At 46.1% G+C, this 25,043-nt stretch overlaps 1 protein-coding gene across 1 annotated transcript; it reads right to left on the reverse strand.

The window, feature by feature from the left end:
* Window positions 1–1,775: 1,775 nt before the first annotated feature.
* On the reverse strand, window positions 1,776–5,938 carry LOC139839083 (uncharacterized). Its single transcript, XM_071829132.1, has 2 exons — window positions 4,100–5,938; window positions 1,776–3,728 (listed from the first exon to the last, which is right to left on the reverse strand). Exons 1-2 carry the CDS (start codon window positions 5,936–5,938, stop codon window positions 1,776–1,778), a joined length of 3,792 nt encoding a protein of 1,263 aa, XP_071685233.1.
* Between the last annotated feature and the right edge of the window lie 19,105 nt (window positions 5,939–25,043).

The following is a 25,043-nucleotide window of genomic DNA, read 5'->3' on the forward strand; positions in this document are numbered from 1 at the left end:
AGAGCTGCCGCCGCAAGCAGCAAGGGGACTGCCGCAGCTGCACCCTACAGGTACACAGCCACACGGCACGGCACACCGGCCGGAGAGCAGCCCGCGGGCGATGCTCCGACTTCTCCGATTTTCCTGCCGATGTACTTGATTCTTTATTTACCTAAACTTTGGCTTACCAATTTGATATACGGAGGATTGTTAACCAAAATTGTTTTTCTGTTTTGCAAAATAACAGCTAAAGGTCACTCAAAGAAAATTTGTTTTTTTCTTGAAAAGGAAAGGAGATGGACAAGTTGAAGATAAATCCTTGAGCACCAGCAATAATATTTGTGTTTTCCTTTAACCTGGCCCGCCCAAGACTTTCTTCCAAGCTCCGCCACTGGATGGCGGAGACGCTACCCAGCGGCGCCTTCATGTTAAACCTCGCGACGAGGTCCCTTGAGAAGCTTGCGGGCGAAGTTGAGTAACATGGATGGATAAACTTTTGCGGGTATGCGATGGACTTTGTAGCGCTCCTTGTGTTCATAGCCCGTTTCTGAGTCCTTATTACCATGTGCAACTTGTGTCAATGATGCAATTTTTATTTTTTCTTAACACATAATTCTTCTTTATTCATTTGTAATCAAAGTTACATCATCAATTAAAAGGGATGCTATTGGTTTTTGGGTACTATGTTGTATAAAATGGTCAATGATTGATCATTGCTATGGCTATTGAATACTATATCGTTGCGAAAAACTTATGAAATGGGTTTTTATGTCCGAGTCTACTGGGATCTTCTTAAGTCTCAATCACATGAGAAAATTGCAACTACAGTTCAGAGATTTTTTTAGGACTTTTTATGTGACTAAAACTAGAAAATCCGATATGAAATATTGTAGACATCTATAATATCTAAATTAGTGTAACCCACTAAGAGTAATTCTCTCAACATGCAAGCTATCCACATCATCAAGCATTTTGAGCAATCATGGGCTTCCACATGTCTTCAACCATGCCATATCAGCCAAAAATAAAATACCCCAATGGTGATCCACGTGCTATTTTCCTTTGGCATTCTTCTTTAATGCAAAAAAATCTGCCACTTGAATAGTCAACCAACCAGTCGAATCACCACTTAATATTCATGCCAACAATTGCTAGAAGCCTCTTCGTTTCTCCTTCCAGGCCATTTGGCACCAGAACTTCTTCAACCTCATCGTGTTCACCCCTTGATCTTTCAGCTCCACCACCACTATTATCCATCAAGCCATAGACTACTATTTATATTGGTCGTACATTGCACAATCGCATTCTCAAAAGTCCATACTCTATCCTTACCCCCATCCCCTCTCTACCATGACTTTGATTTATTATTCATTATGTTTCACTCCCGGAAAAATAGTTTGTTGGCCAGGACGAATTTGGAGCCCTCGCCATCACCTGCTGCTATTGCCCGTGCTGGACGAGAAGAATTCAGGGGCCCTCTCCCTTGCCAGCGGGCCACTTCAGTCACCTTGTAATACCAGGTTAGCCAAGATTCCGTCCTATACTTCGCCACAATATCCTGCAGATCCATGTTAATCATTTTCCCATTCTTTGCAGATTACGTTGATTGAGTTACAGAGGAGTTTCTCTGGTACATGGAAATATGTTAGATGCAAAATTCAGAGTACACTTGATGAGGTTACATCATTCCGTTACTTCTAGCATCGGTGCATTGACTAAATGAGACAACTATCTATTTCTTGAATCTTTTTTCTTTTGAGGGAAAGAGAGCTTATATTATCATAAGGGGAGACAGTTTACATTGTAGTCCTCTGATACAAGCTGGGTAACATGGTCAGGTAGTTGATCGAACCATATGCAGCTCCCGGCCGATCTAGCAGCCTTTGCAAGAGCATCGGCCACCCTGTTGCTCTCTCTCTCTTAGCATGGACAACCTTGACATTTCGGTAGTTCTTCAGAAGCATCTTGGTCTCATCATAAATGGACCATTGCTTTGATCTGTTAATATCATTGGATCTCAAGGAGGAGGCCACCGTGACATTATCAGTTTCCAGAATGATGTTGTCGTAGCCCATGCCTTGCATGAGCTTGGTTCCCAACAGAGCCGCTTTAGCTTCTGCATCCTCCGCATCGTGGCAGGTAGTGATCGGCGAGCAGGCAGCCAGGACAACACGCCCGTCGCTGCTCCTGACCACGGCTCCCGCACCACCGGGTTTATCTGCACCAATGAAGGAGGCGTCGGTATTGAGCTTCACCCAACCTTCCGGAGGTGTGGACCAAGTCGAGATTGTCGTGGTCTTCATCCTAGTTGCGATCGGTATTTCCTGGAAAGTCAGGGGTCCCTTGCCTTTGTGGCTCTCAGTTGCAGACTGAGTGTGGAGCCCCTCAGAATCATACGATTCGAGGAAGGATACTGATTTCTCAATTGTTTCCTTGCCGTCTTCATGGATGATGTTATTCCTCAAGTGCCAAGCTCTCCACAAGAGTTTCAGTATATTTGCACAAGTGATGACATCAACCTGGCCCAACAAAATTTGCAGCCAGTCTTTCCCAGTATATCTGAACATATCTTCCTTTGGTAAGCTCCATTTCTGTCGCATGGCGTGTCTAAGTGCAGCAGCTTTGGTGCAGACGACAGTGGCGTGATGTGAATCATCAACACCATTCCCACATATGCAGCATAGGTTGTTTGTCTCCAAATTCCTTCTCCACTTGTTATTCTTTGTAGGCAACGTGTCAGTGGCTAGTCTCCACCCAAAAATTCTGATTTTTGGTTGGACCCTGGCCTTCCAGATAGTATTCCAGATTGATCTTTCTCCATTTGGCTTGCTGCTTGAGCTGCCTATATCCCTGTTTCTATGCTTCAGGTTATAGGCAAGGCGGTATGCACTCCTAACCGAGAAGTTCCCATTCTTTTCATGAAGCCATGCCAATCGGTCTCTTTGATCATGTTGAGGAATTTCAATCTTCAAGATAGCTTGCACATCGTGATCATAGAATAATTCATGGAGGAGGTCCATCTTCCAGGTTTTTTTACCACTGTCTATGAGCTGGTTAACCCATCGTCGACGCGAGTTCTTTTTCATAGCAGTAATTTTGTGTCCACTGTCTCTGGGTAGCCACTGGTCTCTAAGGATCTGAGTGTTTTTGCCATCACCAATACGGCTAATGATGCCTTCCTTTAGGAGTTCAAGGCCGAATTCCACACCTCTCCAGACAGGCGAGGGATCTGTCGAGAAAACCGTGTCCAAGATGTTGCCATTGGGGAAGTATTTTGCCTTGAGGACCCTAGCAAATAAGCTGTTTGGGTGTTGGATCAAGCGCCATGCCATTCTGGCTAGCATAGCTTGGTTGAACAAGTTCATATCTCTGAAGCCCAGCCCACCTCTGCATCTTGGTTTTGTCAGGTTGTCCCAAGCCGTCCAGTGTACTTTTCTTCTATCTTTGTCATCACCCCACCAGAAGTCTCTCACTAGTTTTTCATACTGCTCACAAAAGCCATTAGAAAGCTTGAAGATCCCCATCACATGAGCTGGGAGAGCTTGAGCCACGGATTTTATGAGGGTGTCCTTAGCAGCATGGGACATGAACCTTTCATCCCAGTTTGTGAGCCTTTTGCCGAACCTAGACATGATGGGTTGGAAGCTGCCATTTTTCATTCTACCCTCTGGGGTAGGAAGGCCCAAATATTTCTCTTCAAAAGTGGTAGTGGTAACAGATAGGGTGGATTTCACTTCCAACTGGATTGCCTCTGGACAAGCAGAGCAAACATGATTGAGCACTTGCTTGGGCTCAAAAGTTGACCCGTGCACCTTTGGAATTTTTTCAGAGTGCTGTCAACTGCTCTAGCCTCCTCTGCAGTAGCTTTGAAGAAGAGGAGGCTGTCATCGGCAAAGAGGAGGTTTGAAATACCCGGGGCACCTCGTGCCACTGTCAAAGGAGTGATGGTACCCTTACTGGTTTCCCCTTTCAAGATACAAGAAAGGGCTTCCCCAACAAATAAGAATAGATATGGACTAAGGGGGTCTCCCTGTCTGATGCCCCTCGAGGGGGAAAAGGCATGTGTTGTTTGTCCATTAATTCTGACTGAGAATCGGACAGAAGTGACACAACTCATCACCCAATTAGTCCATCTGCTACAGAAGCCAAGTTTCCGGAGCATTTTCTCGAGGAATCGCCAATCAACTCGGTCATATGCTTTTGAGAGGTCTAGTTTGTATGCACAGTGGGTATCTCTCTGGTTTTTGCTCCTCTGGATCTTATGGAAACACTCAAAGACAATAGCTGCATTGTCCGTCAGAAGTCTCTCAGGGATGAACGCACTTTGAGTTTCAGAGATAAGATCATTCAGCAAAGGGCGCAATCTATTTGCAAGGCACTTGGAAATGACCTTGTATATAACGTTGCATAGGCTGATTGGCCTGTAGTCAGCGAGTGTCTCAGGATTGTTGCCTTTTGGGATTAGCACGATCACAGTGTCATTCAGGCCAGGGGGAATAATTCCAGAGCTGAAGAAGCTTTTTACGCCAGTGATCACTTCTGACTTCATAATTCCCCAATTACGCTGGAAAAACCTGCCAGGTAACCCATCAGGTCCGGGGGCCTTCAGAGGTCCGATCTGGAAAAGGGCATCGCTGATTTCCTCGTCAGTGAGCTCTCTACATAGCTCATAATTTGTTTCGTCATCGATCATCTCTGGTATGTGTGTTAGGATCTCGTCCGGGGTAACGTCTGTGTCTTGAGAGTATAGTTCATGGAAGAAGTCATCAGCTAGTTTTTTAATTTCTTCAGGGTCATCTGTCCAGTTACCATTTAGGCCTCTGATTCTTTTGATGCTATTCTTTGATCGTCGCCAATTGGCTTTTCTGTGGAAGTATGTGGTGTTTCTATCTCCTTCATGCAGCCATTTCATACGGGAGCGTTGCTTCCACATCATCTCCTCTCTGTGAAGCAGTTCATCAAGGTCCATAGAGATCTTCCTCACCTCATCATCCCTACTGTCGCTGGGCTGCCTCTTCCAGAGTTTTTTGAGTATGTTTCTTTTCTTTCTGATTTCACTGGTAACCTTGGTGAAATTCTCGGAACTCCACTCTTTCATGTGGTTTCCGGTGTTGCCGATTTTCTGTACCAGATCACCCAGGGATGCACACTTTGGCAGACTAGACCAGGCATTCTCGATGGCGTCGGCTAAGGACGCCTCCCGCTCCCACATTTGTTCGTATCTGAATATTTTCTCGGCCTTAGGTTGGTTGCTGGAGTTGTCGCAGTCAAGGACCAAAGGTAGATGGTCTGACCTTGTAGAGCAAATGTGTGAGAGTCTAGCCTCAGGATATAGGGTAGTCCAGCTTGGAGAACACACTGCTCTGTCAATCCTAGCTTTCACGTTGTGGGTGCCCTTCCTTTTGTTGTCATAAGTCCAAGGGGGGCCACTAAATTTGATGTCCTGAAGATCACAGAACTTAAGAACTTTTCTGAACTCTGCCATCCTCTTTTCTGATCTCCTAGATTCGGACCAGTGTTCATGCTGCCACTTACATTCGTTGAAGTCACCCAACATCAACCAAGGTTCACTGGCATTTGGCTTAATTCTTCGAATGGTGTTCCACATGTGGTGCCTTTCTGAATTTTTTGGTTCACCATAGAGGAAAGTGCCCCGCCACTTACGGCCATTGGGAACATCGTTTACCAACACATCAAAGTACCTCAAACCTTCAGACAGAACCTTTATTTGGATCTGCTCATCCCAGTACAAGGCTATGCCAGCACCCGATCCTGCACCTTTTTGAGTGATACAAACTTTTAGTCCTAGCCTACCTCTAAGTTCTTTTAGCTTTTTCTCACACTGTCTGGTCTCACTAATGAAAACGATCCTAGGCTTATGGGTGTGCACCAACTGCACCAACTCTTGAACTGTCCAGGGCAAGCCAAGTCCCCGGCAGTTCCAACCTAAGACGATCATGGCGCCTGACAGGCGCCGACACTTGCGCCTGTCAGTTGACCAGTAGCCCCTGGACTGGTTGCTGCCTTGTCTCCCTCCTCCCCTGGATCGTTGGCTATGACCTCAGGTCCCAGCTCAGTGTCCTCCGCCCTCTTCTTTTTGTTTTCAGACTTACTGTCGACTTGCATCAGCTGGACGTGGCCTTGATGTTTTCCTAGCACCAACCCCCCCACCGCAGGGGCCGGTGAACTTGTATGTCCATCAGCAAGTTCCTCGGCCTCTCCTTCAGCTTCATTCCTTGCCTTCCTCTTCCAGCTTCCCTTCTTGGCTTCCACGGGTTTGTTGATGTCACTCGCACCCGTGGTGGTGGAGTTTGCCTTGTGCTGCTTGGTGTCGCTGCCGGGCTTGGCGGTGATCGCCACGTCCGCTGGAGAGGCCATCGGTTTCGTGACGATGGTGGTGTTGCCCTTGCCGTTCATGTCGCTGTTGTTGTTGTCCTTGACCGATAACTTCTGGACCTCCTTGACGACCTGGGCGACTAGTCCAAGCATTAGAATGGTTTTCGCGGGGCATGTAGAATCATTCGCGGAATCCATCCACCGGCCGTGTCGGCTTCCGCTGATTCCTGAAGCAGTTATTAGAGAACAGATCAGCTATGGATGGAAACTAAAATAGCGGAAGGGACGAGTTGGTGGAATGCATGAGTTTCTCGGCCGTGACGCGCATTGCGCTCAGCCTGATGTATCTGTGCCCGTATACACAACCACAAATTAAGGTCAGAGAGCATTGAATCATTTGGCCGAATCCATCCACGACGCTAAAACAAGAAGGGGTGCTGAGCAGTTATTAGGGGAATCATGGGATGGAAGAGTAGGTGGTGGCATGCATGTATTTTGCCCTAACATAGAAAGGGATGTTGAGTTATTAGAGGAAAGAAATCATCCTTAGTTAATCAAGGAAAGAGAACGGCACCCTTCACATCACCGATCCAAGGCACCACGTATCTCAGCCGTATGTTGTGCTTCACCTGTAATGTAATCAAGGGTTATGTATGGAAACTAAATTAGGGTGAGGGAGGTGAGAAAAACGGCGCCGATAGAGCCTAAAAATTTCAAGCGGAAATTCAACCCCAGCTTGTCCTCCCGCCTCTCTATAAGTGCCAATAGGGGTGTAGCTACCGCGTGCGGCTGGCGCGTGCGACCGACTTAGACTTTGACTCTTGCTCGTTGAGGAGAGGAGAGGACACCCTGCTTGGAGATGAGATAGCCGCCAGGTATGATGTGATCTTGTCGTGCTAACACGTTGTTAATTGCATACATAGGTGCCAGATTATTGTATCTCTAATGCTTGGTTTATGCATCAGGTGGGCGCCTGGATCGGGCGCGTTGTGGGTAGCGAGCGAGGAGTAGGCTTGTCGTGGGGAGCGAGCGAGGAGTAGCGACGTCAGGTCTGGACACTTGAGGATGGACGGAGGCGAGCACCGTCGTCAATTTCACCAGGTAACTCGTTGACTCGGTAGGTTCTCACGTGTTGAATCCGCTCGCTTGGTCGTACCGATGGCCAATGGGCCGGCATGGATTCAGCCGGCCAGTGGTGTGTCGTAGATATCCACTCCGATCGATTAAAGGCGTGAAACAGAATTAGCGATCGATCCAACGGGATTAATTCTTGTTTTTTTAGTTTAGGCTGACTATCATAGTCCCTCGAATCAAAACCTCCTAGATAAGTGGAGAAGAGCGAGGGTTGTTGAGGTGATTGCGGAATTGGTGCTTTGGGGTTTCCGTAAGTCCGCATGAATGTGTGCATTTGGCCATTCAACTAGTGTCGCCGCACAGACTCGGCTATCCGACGCCCTTCGTCCGTGCCGGGATGCTCCTTTGCGTGCTTCTAATGGGTTCCACGAATTCCACTGCCTGCTCCCTCGGTCTGCTTGTGGTGTGGTTTCTCTCCGGAGTTGCTCGCCTTGCGGTCGGTGTGAGGTCCTCAAGGCAACGTCGGGTTTTGGCTTTGCCTTGCTTGCGCTTGTGGCGTGACTCGTCCCTGCATCGCCCTTCAACCACGGGGTTGGCACACCGATGTCGTCGCCCCATTCTCGGCTATCTGACGCCCTTCGACTGAGCTTGGTCTCGGTTCTGCAGGTCTTCGTCGCCGTCCTTCGCTCGCCATGCCAAGTCGCAATGAATGTCCTTTGTGGAACTGACCTCCCTGGGGGGTTCGGTTGGCTTCGGTTGCTAACCTCCCCCTCCCCTTTGTGTTCCCTTTTCTAATTTGTTTTTTTCTGTATTTTTATTGTCTTCTTCTCCCCGTGTATCTCCCCACATCTGTTGTAAAAACATGAACCTGCCAGGCTACTTTTGTGGAATATAACAAGGGGTGGGAATTTTCCCCCGTCAACCTCGATTTTTTTTTGGTTGATTTGTCTTCTCGTGAAAGGTCATAAGAATTTTGGTCAAATGAAACTGATGTAGTTTGTTGATTTTTTTTTGCGAATAAGTTTGTTGATTTTTATTTACTGTACTTTTGAACACAAAAGTTTGTCCAGATGAAGATATAAAAAGGACACGGGGGAGATCTGCGCACAAGGTGAGCGGACTCGCTCGTACAGTAATGGGAGGTTACACAAGAACCAGTCGGCAGAGGTGAAACGGATACTAGGCAGCGATTGGCCCGCCAATGTATGGCGAGAAAGCGCCGCAATGAGCGCTCCAGCCTCTAGTCTTCCAGAAAAGCCACAATAGTCCACCTGGCGACCAACTTTGTGATGCACCGTTGGGCGCGCAGCGCAACAGAGAAGTTCGTGGTACCCTCTCCTGTATAACAAATTCCAGCAGTTCAATCAAGGGTCCTGACGCCTCCCATTCTCAATGGCCAAGCACTCTAACACAATGCTCCTGTTTTAGCATTGCTATGTACGTAGTATATGTTTAAGCACCAACCAGCTCATCACATCCACCGTGTTCGTGAAGCAACAGTTGAAGAACAATACTGGTTCTTCAAAGAAAATTTAATGGCGGCTATCGACTAGGAAAAAAAAAAGCTTGCTTGTTAGCATGAAATTGTACATGTGCAGAGGTGCAGTGTGCTGAATCTTTTATAGCCAGTGACAAGGTTCTCCAAGAGTAATGGGGTTCATCAGTCCACCCACCATCTATTCACCAGCAGCAACTAAAATTTACTTTTTAAGTATGCAATTGTACATGCGGGTTTACATGCATCTTAAATTGGGAGGTACTTTGAGCCGGAGTCTCACCATCTTTATTAGAGCAAGTCTAGCACACACAAAAAAACCAGCCGGACCCGTATTTTTCCGGCGAATTTACGGGTTCCGGAAGTGGCCCAGAACAGAGCCTGAACTCGAGGCCTGACCCGTAAACTCAGTTCGGGGGCCCGAGAAACGCGAAGACCGCCCCGTATTAATGCAGGCCGTGGAGGGGGAGTAGGGTTCCAAAACCCTACTCCCCGCCGCCGCTCCGTCGCGAAAGGGCTCGGCCTCCGGCGAGCCAATTTCTTTGGCGACTTCTTCTTAGCCGCTCTGCCGCGACCTCCCATCCCTTAGCAATGGCATGCGCACGACGGGCCGGTAGGGGAGGGGGGCAAATCGGCGGCGGAGATTCACCGCCGCGTCTGCCAACTGTGCGGTCGGAGGCCGACCGCGTGAGGTGGGCGATCCGACGGAGCGCGCAAGCAGGCGCAGAAGTGTGTTTGGCAATGGGGATTTTGAAAGAGAGAGAAGCAGAGGTGCGGCGCAGCGAAGAGGAGAACGGAGGAAGAAGAATGTATTTTATAGTCAACCTACGAATCGACGCACCGTCGGATGATATGAGAATGGATTGGATTCTTTACACGTGGCTTAAGGGGTAAGAATGTATTTTCACTGTGAAGGAACTGGATAGGCGCCACAGCGCGCGTGCCAGAAAAAGCGGAGGACATGTGTCCCCCACTTGCACGACGTGTCAACGTGCTGCAGACTTTGGGTCCAACAAAGAGAAATTTCGACTGCCGTCAGCGACAAGACAGAACTAGCGTTTTCCCGATACCGTGGTCGTGGATGTTGTTAGCACTGATGTCACTTTAACAAAGAGAAATTTCGACTGCGGTATTATGAAGATTGATGATAATGATGAAGTGATGACAATTTCGAGAGCTTTTGATCAAATACAAGTTTTTGATCAAATGCTCGGGGGCTACTTTAGAAAGAAGGAAAACATCGGGAATGGCAAGAAAGAATAGGCGAGAGCCTATGATCAAATGCAAGCATTTGTCCATACGCTCGGGGGCTACTCCCATCGGGAGCGCTGGTCGCGCACCCGAGAAAAATAGCAGAAAGATGGCAATATAGAAATAAAAGACGTTAAAATGGTGAGCCTACAACCAAGTCCAAGCACTTGGCTGTAGCCTCGGGGGCTACTCCCATCGGGAACACTGTTCTCGTGCCCGATGAATTTAAAAAATAGCATGGTGAGTATATTTCGAGTTATACAAATAACTCTTCATATACTCCCATCGGGAAGACAAGATAGAAATATCAAAGTCATCCGTTGACTCGAATAAATGAGCTATTCCATCAGTCGAAAAAGGCACTCGACAATATATTCTCAGAGCGCCTCAGTCGCGAATAATCTCTGAATGCCGCAAAACTTTGCGAAGGTAAGTCCCCGGATCTATCCTGTGCGGCGTGGCACCGTCTCTGACGGACGCGTTAGGTACCCGATAAAACATGACTGGAACTCGGCATCTGGTAAGACCTTAAGCGGCACATGTCGAGTTACGCCAGTATCCCGAGATCATGTCCAGGACGTGATCTTGAAGTAGGTTTTTGCGGATTGCCACAAGAGCAATTAACTAGTACCTGATCCGTCAGATGAACTAGCCCCAATTACCGCTATCCCTGTACAATATATGATTGTTCTATTAAAGATATGTGTTAACTCGAAGAAGTTATATGATAATTATAAAGTTGGAGATTTTCCCTGATTCTCCGATTCAAGCAAAATCTCGGGGGCTACTGACATAGGCATCCCCAATGGGCCTGCCGAAGATGGTACCCAGGGTTTACTGAAGGCCCATGAAGTCGAAGAATATGAAGATCGGAAGCCCAATTAGTTGTTAAGGAAAGATAGAGTTGTATTGGAAATAAAGAGATTTGTAACGTTACGGGTTGGACTCAGAAAGTCTCCCGGAATCTGTAAACTTGTGTAATACAAAACCCTCGGCTCCGCCTCCTATATAAGGGGGAGTCGAGGGACAAAGAGGGGATCGAATCATTGTTCACGCAACCCTAGTTTTCATAAGCAGTCGAGTACTTTTCCGGCTGAAACCCTCGAGATCTAGTTGCCCTCTACTTCCAGCAAAACCCTAGTCTACAACTTGTAGGCATTGACAAGTCGATACCTTGTCAGAAGGGGTGCGGACGCTAACCTGAAGATGGATTATTAGTCATAGCTGCAGTTGGATTGCAGTCTACGTATTATGATGTAATGACCAATACCAAATTATCATAATAATCATCTTGTCATGTATCGATTGATATTTTGTCAATTGCCCAGCTATAATTTGTGTACCCAACATGTTATTTATTTATGGAGAGCCACCACTAGTGACCTGTGAACCCCGGTCTTATTTCCTTTACTAATAAATTCAACTGCAATCAATTTCTGTTTACTTTCTGCAAACATCTCCTTCTATTCGATACGTCTAATCCTTTGTGTTCAACAAACCGGTGAAATTGACAACCTCACCGTAAGTTGGGGCAAATTATTTGGGTTGTATTGTGTGCAGGTTCCACGTTGTTGCTGACGCCGGTAGTACGACATGACACTAGTCAACCAGCAACACCTTCAGAAGTCACGCATTTCTCCTACTGGTCGATTAAACCTTGGTTTCTTACTGAGGAAAAACCTGCTGCTGTGCTCATCACACCTTCCTCTTGGGGTTCCCCAACAGTTTATCCGCATACGCCGAGTACATGTCATCAAGCACTTTTTCTGTCGCCGTTGCCGGGGATCGAAGAAAAGTTACACCATATATATTTACAACTCCCACGGCAATCTGCGCACAGCAATGTCAACTACAGCAAGCTCTACAACGCCAATCTTTGCCTAGTTTCGAAGATGCAGGGTCGAGAACGGCGACGTGCCTTCGGCTTGTGCTAATGTATGTAGTCATCGCTAGTTTTTCCAAAGACCTATTTATAATTTTATTTTTACAAATGCTTGTATGGTTGTTGATGATTATTAATAGATCGGTGAAATTTTCATTGAAAAAATCCCAACTTTATGGACACAATATAGAAGGTCCAAACTAGCCTAACAAATGACGGTTAGATCTGATGATTGGTACTTACGCTCCCTGTTTTGGAGTACTCCACCCGTTCCTAAAAAACAAACTTCCTAAAAAACAAACTTCCTAACTTTATCTAGATACATATGTAATAGACATTAATTTGAGCAACTTTTTAGGAAAGTAGGGGTACAAGGTACAGCAAAAAAAATCTTACCATAAATAGTCCACATGAAAACTTTAGTTGAAACGAACCCAATGCCATTGTCATTGGAACTTTGGCCCGTTGTTTGGATCGAATATATTCCATATCTCATAGACGAAGCCCCGACAAAGAGCGGTGGTGTTGATTGAAGAAACTTGTGGCAACACTCACGACAATAAAACATAGAAAAAGGCGAAGTAAGCTTAGCTATAGTAGTTGGGTTTCTTGTGGCGGAACCAGCCCACCTACGTTCAAGTATTAGAAGTTCGCTTTAATCTGAATTTATTTCAGAATTTAACCATCGCTATTTGTCATCCCTAATATAGCAGGCCTAGTCTCTTAGATGTCCTCATAGTAGCAAGATGTGAGTATGTGCGTTCATAGGAATAAGTGTAATGTATGTTTGTGCATTTTTTTGTACTATGTTCTAAAAAATACATAAAGAAAATTTCGCAAAAGCACTACTACGCAAAGAAATTTATAAATCACAACTTCTTGGGTAGGACAGATAACCCAAACTCGTGATTTTGCAGTTTGACGCCATCATTCCGTTTTGGAACTATCTGAGGCTTAAGAGTTCCAAGTTCACTCTAGGACTCTTGATGTCTTGTGTTTCAGCTCTTCGTGGTTCAGACCATTGTGGCTTGGAACTGCCGAGGCTCGTAAAGCATCCTCGTGTAGTCATGGTTCACACCATCATGTTCAGCAGCGCAGAGTTCAGATATCCCGATGCCTCCCATTCATATACACACACATTCATACGTATTTGGATGATTTCATATGCATGTTTCCCGAGAATTGTACATGGGCACATTAGAGCCATTAGTGCAATCAAATCGATGTACTAACTAAAAAGGTTACCAATCAAATTAGGAGGTGGGATCATCGCAGATCGACTATGACCTCTGGTGAATGGATGAGATACATGACATGTTGTAGTCGGTGAAATATATAGGCTAACTTTTATAGTTGTAGTCAGGTAAATACATATGCGGCAGTACACCTACGACAACCACCTACTAGTTACTTATGGTCTTTAGTTTGCTCGTCAATGTTTGTTCCATCAAATTTCTTTCATCAACGAAACAATACTGAAAATGATTAAACATTACACGTAATAGGGATAGATGATGGTAATTGGTGTAGGCGAGCTATAAAAATTCTACTTGAGAGTTTAACGAGGTGGAATAAAACTATGTTTTACTTGTTAAGCACAAAGCATATAAACTAGGATTTGTCTACGTGTGACAAGGTATTAACTTGTCAATGCCTACGAATTGTAGACTAGGGTTTAGTTGGATGTAGAGGGCAAGTAGATCTCGAAGGTTTCAGCCGAAAAGTACTCGACAAATATGAAAACTAGGGTTTTAGAAACAATGATTCGATGATCTCTTTGTTCCTCGACTCCCCCTTATATAGGAGGCGGAGCCGAGGGATTCGTATTGTACAAGTTACAGAGTCCGGGAAGGTTTCTAACTCCTCCCGCAAGATTACAAATAATACTTCCTATTACAACTCTAGCTTTCCTTAACAATATCTTGGGCTTCCGAGTCTTCTTATTCTTCGGGTAGTGGGCTTTCAATAAACCGCGGGTACTATCTTCGGCAGGCCCATTGGGGATGCCTATGTCAGTAGCCCCCGAGATTTTACTTGAATCGTAGAGTCAGGAAAAATCTCCACTGTTTATTTTTACTCGACAATTTAAAACTTTTATATATTTATTCACATACATTTCTATATTGTGCAGGGATAATGGTAATTGGGGCTAGTTCATCTGATGGATCAGGTACTAGTTAACTGCTCTAGTGGCAATCCACAAAAACCTACTTCAAAATCACGTCCCTGGACATGATCTCGGGATACTGGTGTAAACTTCGACAGGTGCCGCTTAAGGTCTTACCATTCTGTCGAGTCCCAGTCATATTTATTGGGTACCTAACGCGTTCGTTAGGATTTTTCTTCGTATCTGTTGATACGGATAAAAGTAGCAAACCAACGTCAGAGACGGCGCCACGCCTCATAGAACGGATCTGGGGTCTTACCTTCGCAAAGTTTTGCGGCATTCAGAAATTGATCGCAACTTTGGCGTTCTGAGAATATATTGTCGATTGCTTATTCGGCTGTTGGAATGGCACATTTTATTGAGTCAAGATGACTTATATTGCTCTCCCGATGGGAGTATATGCAGAGTTATTTATAACTCGAAATATACTCTTTTGCTCTTCTATCTTTCTTCTTTTCATTCTTTCTTTCTTTTTTATAATTTCATCGGGCACGCGAACAGCGTTCCCGATGGGAGTAGCCCCCGAGGCTACGGCCAAGAACTTGTGCTTGGTTGTAGGCTCTACGACTTATGCCGCTATATTTTCTTTCTCTCCCGAAGTTTTATAATTTCTCGGGTGCGCGAACAGCGCTCCCGATGGGAGTAGCCCCCGAGGCTATGAACAAATATTCGTATTTGATCATAGGCTCAAGCCATCTCTATTTTGTTTCTCCTGATCTTTTCATTTTTTCAAAGTAGCCCCCGAGCATTTGATCAAAAACTTGTATTTGATCAAAGGCTCTCCAATACTTTTTGCATGTCGCCTTTTTATGCCGCTGTTGAGTCGAATTTTTCTCTCTGACAAGGTGACGTTATTGCTGATGATAGCCACGATTGTAAATCCAAAAATCGCGAGAAATTTTCTCCCACTGCCTTGCGGGCCTAAATTATCCATTATCTTGACACGTCGTGTAGGTGGGGGACACACGTCCTCCGCTTTTCCTGGCGCACGTACCGTAACTTCCCCAGTGTTAAAATACTTTTTTACCCTTGTTTCTGCGTGGTTATCATCTGCCGCACCCCTTTTCCTTCCAACGGTCCGCCGCTTCGCCTCACCTTTATATAAGATCTCCTTCTTCCTCCTCGAGCACTTCCGCTCGCGCCGTTCTTCTACTCTCCTCTGCGAAACCTGCTCCTGCGCCCCTCAATTCCCTAAGATCATCTCCTCCAAGTTGCATTCCTGCGCCATTGTTGATGCCACCGCGTCGGTTAACTAGGCACCACACGCCTGAATCGTCGATGACCGGCGCAGATCTAGGAAGCGCGGAGTGGGAAAGGTCCAAAATTTCCACCCAGGACATCAATCTTTTGAAGAAGCTGGGGATTAGCAAGAAACCCAAGTCCCTGTGCTTCCCTAGTGAAGAAAGCTACCCAACCCCTCCAATGGGGTATCGGGTAAGTTTCGTCGACCATCTCATCCACGGTCTTTCCGCCCCTATTCATCCTTTCCTCTGTGGATTGCTTTTTGTTTATGGTCTTCAACTTCACCACCTCACGCCCAACTCTATCCTCCATATCTCCATTTTCAGCACCCTCTGCGAGGCCTTCCTTGGCGTCCAGCCTAATTGGGCGCTATGGAAGCGCATTTTCTTTTGTCGCCGCAATGGCTCTCCCAATGTCGCTTATAATATAGGCGACGTTGTTATTTCTGTTCGCCCCACGATCGATTACTTCGACGTAAAACTCCCTGACTCAGTTCAAGGGTGGCGCAAGAAGTGGTTGTACATCCAGGAGGAGAACCATGGATGTGCTGAAGACAACATCCCTCCTTTCGATGGTGCCGAGAAAATCCTTCGCCGCCGCTCCTGGGATGCAGATGCTACCGAGGAAGAAAAAGCTTCGACAGAGGCCCTGATGACTCGCATCCATGAGTTGCGAAATACTCGCGGCAAAGAGTTGTCAGGTATCCAAATTACAGCGTATTTTCTTAGGACCAGAATGCAGCATCTTCAGGCTCGCAAAAACCCTCTCTGGAAGTATGCTGGCGACGAAGACGCAGACCGGTTGTCAGTGGATTTGGAGGTCAAGGATTTAGAAAAGCTTGTCCAAAAAATTTCTTCTCTCAGCAAAAAAGATTATGTCCCTTCTTCTTGTCGTGTAAAACCATACAGCGCCAGCAATGCGCTTCCCAAGGTAAACTTTGTCGACTGACTTGTTATTGCCTTGCTATATTTTTTTTATAACTCCTCTTTTTTTGTTGACATCTTCCCCTGTTTTTATATAGAACCATCCAAATCTTATCTCGCTTCCTCCCCTTCCTGAGGGTGGAGAAGTCGATGAAAGGGCCGTTGTCACTGACGACAACCAAGATGCTCCCTCTTTTGTGAATGAACCCGCAGATTCTCGAAAATCTGCGGGATCTGTTGAAAAAGAGGCTGCTTCTGAAGGTACTGCATTAGCACAATCTCTTCCTCCCGCTGTTTCTCCAAAGAACAAAAGGAAAAGGAGTGATGTCGAAGATTCCGGCACCTCCAAAGCCGAAGAAGTTGTTCCTTCACATCAGAAGGCAGCTTATGATCCATACCTTGAGGCCCTCATCAGTTCGTAAGTCACCTCTCTTTCTTTTATTTTTGTACTCGAAGATTTTTCGCTATCTTGCTTTTTATACTGCCAACATTTGATCGCAGTGATGATGAGGAAGAAATACCAGCTTTTGATGTGGCTGCTCGAACGAGTACGTCACATACTCTAGTTGTTTCGGAGGCGCCAGTTGAAGGAGAGGAATCCTCGCCTCCTCAACAAAACGTCGGCGCTTCTACTCCTCCTTCAAGTCCCCTCGTCCCTTCACCAAAAAGAGCAAGGGTTGAAACAGTCCTGGAGCCTGCTCTTCAATTGAGTAACTCCTCTAACCCTCTTTTGGATGATGTAAGTTCTTAATTTCCTTGTCTTTGTCTATATTTCCTCTGTTTGCTTCTTTATGCCATCATATTTTTCCCATACCGACATTTTCTTTCTTTATCCTTCTTTGACAGCCTATGATCAAAGAGCTTATTCGTATCGGTGCCCAATTCATTGGGTATCGCGAGTATGCGAGTACGACTGAAGGTAATGCCTTGCTGCTTCTTTTTGCCCTTACCTTCTTACTCCTTTGTTGTCGATGTTTTTCACTAAATTTAACTTTCTTGGCAGAAAAACTGACAGAGGTCAACGAACGTACCAATACACTTGCGCAAAAATTGGAGCAAAGTGAAGAGGCTCGTAAGAAGGCCGAATCAGATGCTATCCAAGCTAGAGCAGATGCTGACAAGGCCAAGGCCGATGCTGCTGGTGTCGAAGATCTTAGGAAGAGACTTCACGATGCCGAGACTTCGCTGAGTGAGCATATAGCCGCACAATCTGCTCGCGAGGAAGCGATCATTAAGCGCGTAAGGGCGCAAAGCCGTCGCTTTCTCAGTAAGTATCTGAACCACTTCACATTCTTTCGACTTTCTTTCTTTCACTCGTTTGTTGGTCACTAAGTTTTTATCTTGACAGGTAGAACTTCTCAAGAATTTGAACTTGAAGATCCCGACAACGATCCTCTTCTTGACGCCATTTCGTTCCTTGAGTTTCATGGAACAGAAGCACGCGAAGGCATTGATCAAGCTAAGTCCGGGTTGTCGCGACTCTTCCCCTATTTCTTCCCGAAGAAAGAGGAACCCGCAACTTTCCTTGCTCTTGCCAAGTGTTTTAATCCATCAGAAGATCTTGGACTGAAGGTGCGCCATGAGAACATGAAGATTGCTGTTGAAAGCACTGTTGCCTTGGTCGTGGATAGCCAACAAACTATCAACTGGGCGAAAGTAGGCGACACAGAACAGGTAGAGCAGACAAAATGGCGATCGTTGATCAAGGCGGCAAAGCCCGACACGAAGAAAATCCTGTCCTATCTCGGGATCAAGCCATCTTCAACTCCTAGCTCATCAAAGCCGGAGGTCTAGTTGAATGCCCCTTCTTTTTATTTTTCCTGTTTCCTTAGCTATTGTCGCCATATTAGTTTTGGCGACAATTACCTTAGCTATTTTTGAGGAACTCCTTCTGTAATATCCATGTAAATTTCTTGAAGAGTAATGGAATTCTGTCTTGTGCAATCCTTTGATATTGGAATTTTCTTTTCCAGTTGATATTTGATAACTACTCTACCGATCCTCGTTCTGCCGATACTTCTCCTGCTTCCTCCTTCTCGAAGAAAACACCAATCAATGATAACTTTGTCGACGGTTCTTCGGGACAACATTTGTCGCAAGATTTGCAAGAATTGCGCCAACAACTCCAATCTATGAAAAAACAAACTCTTGTGATGATGGAACAATCTCGACAGGCATCCGAGAGAGAGAATATTGCTCTTCAACAGGCAAAAGAAGCCATTGCTGCAAAGGACGCTGCTATTGCTGAAGCTACCGAAGCTTCCTCCCGAGAAAATTATATGCTTCAGCTAATGACTGACGCCAGCCTGGACATGACGGGTATGTTTCCTGTTCATAACCATGCTGGATGTTATTTTTGCTATCCTTCCTTCCTTTTTAATTTATTTGCTGTACCAGGCTCGTTTTTGGATACTGCCGCCGAAGATCAACGTGTTGAAGCTCGAGCCAATGCTTTACTCAAACTGGCCGCACGACATGGTTCCAACTTTTGGGTTACTCCCGAGCGTACTCGTCAAATTGTCAGATTCCAAGATCGCGCGGGTCAGGTCCGTGATTTCCTTGACTTATGTACGAAGACTTTGTTTTTGGTTTATGGAACCATGGTCCCTCGCAACAAAATGCCAGAAACTCTTCCTGCATTAATGGAAAAATTTCGAGATGCTCCTCGAATCCATGGCTTTGTGCGGGCTCAACTCTCTGCTGGCGCAAGATTTGCTATGATGATGATAAAGATTTGTCATCCAAAATTGCCCTTGGATCAAATTGTTCCCGCGTGCCTTGCCAAAATGTCGAAGAAAAAGAGGAACATGAGCAAGATTGATGATCTGGTGACTCCTGTAGCCGAAGATATGATGGATGAACTTCTTCGGATGGACGCTGAATTCTTCGTGAAGGGTAGCTATGCCGAGCATAGTACTCGTCCTTCCAATGAACGAGTCACCATAGACCATGTGCTAGGTATCCACTGAGGGTTTTCCCTTTTTTCTTGTTGTAGTTTTACCATTGATACGTTTTTATAGGCATGGTCTATATTGAAAAAGCTATCAACTCTGTAAGTGTGTATTGTTTTCTATTTTTGATCGTCGAGCCCCCGAGCCTTTGGCTGGAGCTTATACTATTTTGTTATCCCGAAGATTTTTCTCTTATTGCGAGAAGGTATATATATTTTGCTATTAATGGGCATGTGCCCCTGAGTGTCTTGGTGGTGACGTTCTATATTCTGTTGCGAGGTTTTCAGACCAAAGCAATATCATTTTGACGAATACACTATATTTTTAGTTGTTAGCTTCCGATGTTCTATTTGGCGAGGTATTCTTGTACCAAGCGAAATATTTCGGTAGGTCTATATATTTTGTAACTTGAACGCATTGAGCCCTCGAGCGTGTCGAAGAATAAGAAGTATATCTCCACTATCTTTATTATATTGCAGCACCGCGAGCCCGCCTCATTAAAAACCTTTCCGGCCCCACTCGGTGCCCCGAAAAGGAAAAGAGTGCGTCTGAAAACTCGCGGGCGTTTCAGTACATTGTATTTTTACAGAGGAGGACTATATTTCGACTCTAAGCGTAGAACCGCCTGAGCTGCGCCACGTTCCAGGGGTTTTTCTCGGGAGCCCCTGTCTTCTTGTCCTTGATCCTGTACGCTCCTGCGTCGATGACTTCTGAGATGATGTAAGGTCCCAACCATGGCGACTCGAGTTTTTCAGTACGCTCTTGATTGAGTCGCAAAACTAGGTCTCCAACTTGGAAGGATCTTGGTCGCAAACGTCGACTGTGGTAGTTTTTCAAGTCCTGCTGATATTTAGTTACCCTTGTCAATACTTCGTCCCGAGCTTCGTCAAGTGCATCGACGTCGTCTTCCAATGCTTTCCTGGAAACTTCTTCGTTGTACTCTGTGACTCTGAGGGAGTCGTGCTCTATTTCTATAGGCAGTACTGCCTCTGCTCCATGGACCAGGAAGAACGGGGTCTCCTGTGTTGCTGTATTTGGTGTTGTTCGGATGCTCCATAACACACTTGGTAATTCTTCTGGCCAGGTATGTCGAGCTTTTTCCAGTGGCCCTAGCAAGCGTTTCTTGATGCCATTGCAGATGATACCATTGGCTTTCTCGACTTGACCATTGGTTTGAGGATGTGCAACTAACGCGAAGTGCAATTTAATGCCTACCTCTGCACAGTACGCCTTGAACTCCTTCGATGTAAAGTTGCTGCCATTGTCTGTGATGATGCTATGAGGTACTCCAAATCGAAAAACGATGCCCTTCACAAACTTTATTGCTGATGCTGCATCTGGTGAATTTATCGGCTTTGCTTCTATCCATTTGGTGAATTTGTCGACAGCCACCAACAGGTACTCATATCCTCCTAGCGAAGCTTTGTGCAATTTGCCCACCATATCGAGTCCCCATTGGGCGAAAGGCCATGACAGTGGTATTGGCATCAGCTCCGCCGCCGGAGAGTGGGGTTTTGCGGCGAATCTATGGCACGCGTCGCAGGTTCGCACTATCTCTTTTGCATCCTCGATTGCTGTCAACCAGTAAAATCCTGCCCGAAAAACCTTGGCTGCGATAGCTCGACTGCTCGCGTGGTGACCACATATTCCTTCATGCACATCCTTTAGGATTATCCTTCCTTCTTCGGGTGTGACACACCGTTGTAACACACCCGAGATACTGCGTTTGTATAACTCCCCTTTGACCACCGTGAAAGCTTTGGATCACCTAATAACTCGCCTTGCTTCAACTGGATCGTCGGGTATTGTTTTTCTTAGGATGTATGATATGTACGCCTGCATCCACGGGGTTTGCACCATCAATACTAGATCCTGTTCCTCTTCTTCTTCCAATGCTTCTTTTGCAGCCCCCGAGGGTTTCTCGCTCTTCTCCTTCTTTGTTAATTTCTTTGGCTTCGTGGACCTCTCTGTTATTTCTTCCCAAAATACGCCTGGTGGGATTGGAAGGCACTGCGACCCGATGTTTGCGAGAATGTCGGCTTCATCATTGCTCAATCTACTGATGTGATTTACCTCGCATCCATCAAACAGCTTCTCAAGCTCATTGTACACCTCCTTGTACGCTATCATGCTATCATTGACTGCATCACATTGGTTCATAACTTGCTGAGCCACCAACTGTGAATCGCCAAAGATTTTTAGTCGAGTTGCGCCACAAGCTTTCGCCATCTTCATCCCGTGTATGAGGGCTTCATATTCCGCTTCATTGTTGGATGCGTTTGGGAACGTCATCCGTAGGACATATTTTAACTTGTCGCCTTCAGGCGATATAAGTATCACTCCTGCTCCAGCTCCTTCTAATCTTTTGGACCCGTCGAAGTTCATGGTCCAGGTTCTCGATAAATCAGGAGGTCCTGTGTTTTGCAACTCCATCCACTCTGCGATGAAGTCTGGTAGAATTTGTGACTTTATTGCCTTTGTTTTTTCATACGTGATGTCCCGAGGAGAAAGTTCTATTCCCCAAAGGGAGACACGGCCTGTAGCTTCTGGATTGTTGAGTATGTTGGATAAAGGCGCCTCATTGACCACTATTATCGGATGCGCCGAAAAATAGTGGCACAACTTTCTTGCCGTTGTAATCACTCCATATGCTAGTTTCTGGTACTGCGGATACCGCTGTTTGGAAGGCGATAAAACTTCACTAATGAAATATACTGGCCTCTGCACTCCATGGAGTTTTCCTTCTTCTTCCCTTTCGACAACTAGCACCGTGCTAACCACCTGGGGTGTGGCTGCAATGTACAGTAGGAGAGGTTCTTTTTTCCTTCGGCGCCACTAAGACTGGTGGTGTCGAGATTGTGCGTTTCAGATCCTCGAAAGCTCTATCGGCTTCTTCGTTCCACTGGAATTTCTCTACTTGCTTTATTAAAGCATAGAACGGTAACGCTTTTTCTCCCAGCCTGGCGACGAATCTGCTTAAAGCTGCGACTCGCCCAGTTAGCTGTTGTATTTCCTTCAACTTTGTTGGCTTCCTCATTGTTACGATAGCTTGGATTTTTTCGGGATTTGCTTCAATCCCTCTTGCTGAAACTAGGAACCCGAGAAGTTCTCCTGCAGGGACGCCGAAAGAACACTTCGTCGGATTCAACTTGAGACAGAATTTGTCGAGGTTGTCGAAAGTTTCCTTCAAGTCCTCGATTAATGTTGCCCCCTTTTTTGATGTGATGACGACGTCGTCGATGTATACTTGTACATTTTCCCAATCTGTGTTGCCAAGCACTTCTGCATCATCCGTTGATATGTTGCTCCCGCGTTTTTCAACCCAAAGGGCATTGTTTTATAACAAAATACGCCATACGGTGTGATGAACGTTGTTTTGGCTTCATCGTCTTCTTTTAATCTGATCTGGTTATAACCAGAGTATGCGTCCAAGAAGGAAAGACGTTCACATCCTGCCGTGGAGTCGATAATCTGATCGATCCTTGGGAGGGGAAAGTGATCCTTTGGACAATGTTTATTGAGACACGTAAAGTCGACACACATGAGAAGGACTTTCGTGTTTTTCTTTGGCACCATCACTGGGTTAGCTACCCAGGTGGCCTCGGTGGATATCTCTTTGATGAAACCATCTTCTCTGAGTCGATCAATTTCTGACAGCATAGCTTTGCGGTTTGGTTCCGAAAAACGCCGCAAAGGTTGCTTGATTGGTCTCGCGATAGGATCTAAGTTTAGGTGGTGCTCGGCAAGTTCCCTGGGTACTCCTGGCATGTCAGCTGGACACCATGCGAAGATTTTCCAGTGCTCACGGAGGAACTCGACGAGCGCGCTTTCCTATGCGAGGTCCATGTTTGTTGCGATGGACGTTGTTTTCTTCGGGTCTGTCGGTTCAATCTGCACTTCCTTAGAATCTTTAGCTGTATTGAAAGTTGATTCCTTGTTGGGCCTCCCTACGTCTGACAGCACATCATAATCAGTCATGAGCCTTGACGCTGCGTACTCTGCCTGCATCCCGAAAGTTTCTGATAGTCGATGAAAATCTTTGTCGCATTTATCGGCTAGCGTGAAGCTTCCTTTGACTGTGATTGGTCCTTTAGGTCCAGGTAACCTCCAAAGAAAGTACGTGTAATGTGGTACCGCCATAAACCTGGCATATGCTGGTCGCCCCAGCAAAGCATGATACTGCGACGGGAAATCCACAATTCCGAATTCCAACCTCTCTATCCTGTAGTTTTCTCGGGTCCCAAACTGAACGTCGAGATTGATCTTCCCCAGTGGGTAACTTGGCTTCTCTGGTGTGATGCCGTGGAAACGTGTGTCGGTTGGTTTCAAATTTGCGAGGGAAATATTCATCTTCCTTAGCGTATCTGCGTACATAAGGTTTAAGCTGCTGCCGCCATCTATAAACACACGAGATACGTCAAATCCTGCGATGACCGCTGGTAATATGAGTGCTGACTGTCCTGGTCGAGGAACCTGCTGTGGATGGTCTGCTATAGTGAAGCCAATGTCTTGCCATGACCAATTAAGGTACTCGACTGTTGGTGGAGGCATTTTCTCTGCCATGAACACCTGTCGCGAGATCACTTTCTGAGTTCTATTGGATGGCCTTCCCTTCTGAATCATCGAGACCGCTCCGTTAGAGTTAGGATCAACGTAAGGCGGTGGTGCAGGTGCCGCCGCTATTCTGAGCTGATGTCGATTGTTGTTCGTAATCGCGGGAGGATGTGGCAAGTGAATCTCGCTTCTAGGTTCTCGAAGATTTCTTTGCGCTGCCTGAGCATTAGCATGCCCTGCATACCTTAACATTGCCTGGAAATTGCGGCAATCCTTCTGCAGATGTCCCGACTGTCTTTTCCCGTTGCTGTCGAGGAAAAAATGCATCTGACACGGCCCGTTCATCATCTCCTCGGGGGACACGAAAGGCCTCTGGAACCTTGGCCCACTGTTTTGCCTATTGTTTCGAGGTTCATCTCTATTGTCGCCTCGTTGCTCATTACTTCTCTGGTAATCATCTCTGTTGTTTTCTCATGCGCTTGCTCGGAAACCAGCCGAGATTTGTCCTGGAGCATCATAGCTCGAGTACTACCAAGGAAATCGTCGCCTTGGTTGATAATTTCGACCGCGGTCTTCCTCTGGCGACCTATGCCGTTTGTTGTGGACAGCATCTTCTCCATCTGCCCATCTGTTTGCTATTTCCATTAATGCGGACACTGTCTTTGGATTGGTCCTTCCCAGATCCTCGACAAAATCACCACGCCTGATCCCTGCGACAAACGCATCTATTGCTCTCTCATCAGATATATTTTCTGCCGAGTTTTTAATGATGTTCCTGATACGTCTCCGACGTATCGATAATTTCTTGTGTTCCATGCCACATTATTGATGATATCTACATGTTTTATACACACTTTATGTCATTATTATGCGTTTTCTGGAACTAACCTATTGACGAGATGCCGAAGGGCAGTTCTTTGTTTTCTGCTGTTTTTGGTTCCAGAAATCCTAGTAAGGAAATATTCTCGGAATCGGACGAAATCAACGCCCAGCATCCTATTTTTCCACGAAGCTTCCAGAACACCCGAGAGCCGCCAGAGGAGGGCCCTACGGGCCCCAGACGACAGGGTGGCGCGGCCAGGGCCTGGGCCGCGCCCCCCTAGTGTGTCGTCGCCTCGTCGACCTTCCGACTCCGCCTCTTCGCCTATTTAAAGGTCCCTGACCTAAAACCTCGATACGGAAAAGCCAC

This window comes from Lolium perenne, chromosome 4 (genome assembly GCF_019359855.2).
Source record: "Lolium perenne isolate Kyuss_39 chromosome 4, Kyuss_2.0, whole genome shotgun sequence".
In the NCBI taxonomy this organism is placed as follows: Eukaryota; Viridiplantae; Streptophyta; class Magnoliopsida; order Poales; family Poaceae; genus Lolium; species Lolium perenne.

What these genes read in the sequence shown, in the direction of transcription:
- LOC139839083 (XM_071829132.1), bottom strand. Translation starts at nt 5,938, where the DNA reads ATGATCGTCTTAGGTTGGAACTGCCGGGGACTTGGCTTGCCCTGGACA. An exon ending in GTAGCAGATGGACTAATTGG is followed by an intron (nt 3,729 to 4,099) that starts GTGATGAGTTGT and finishes GCTTGTCCAGAG; the next exon opens with GCAATCCAGTTGGAAGTGAA.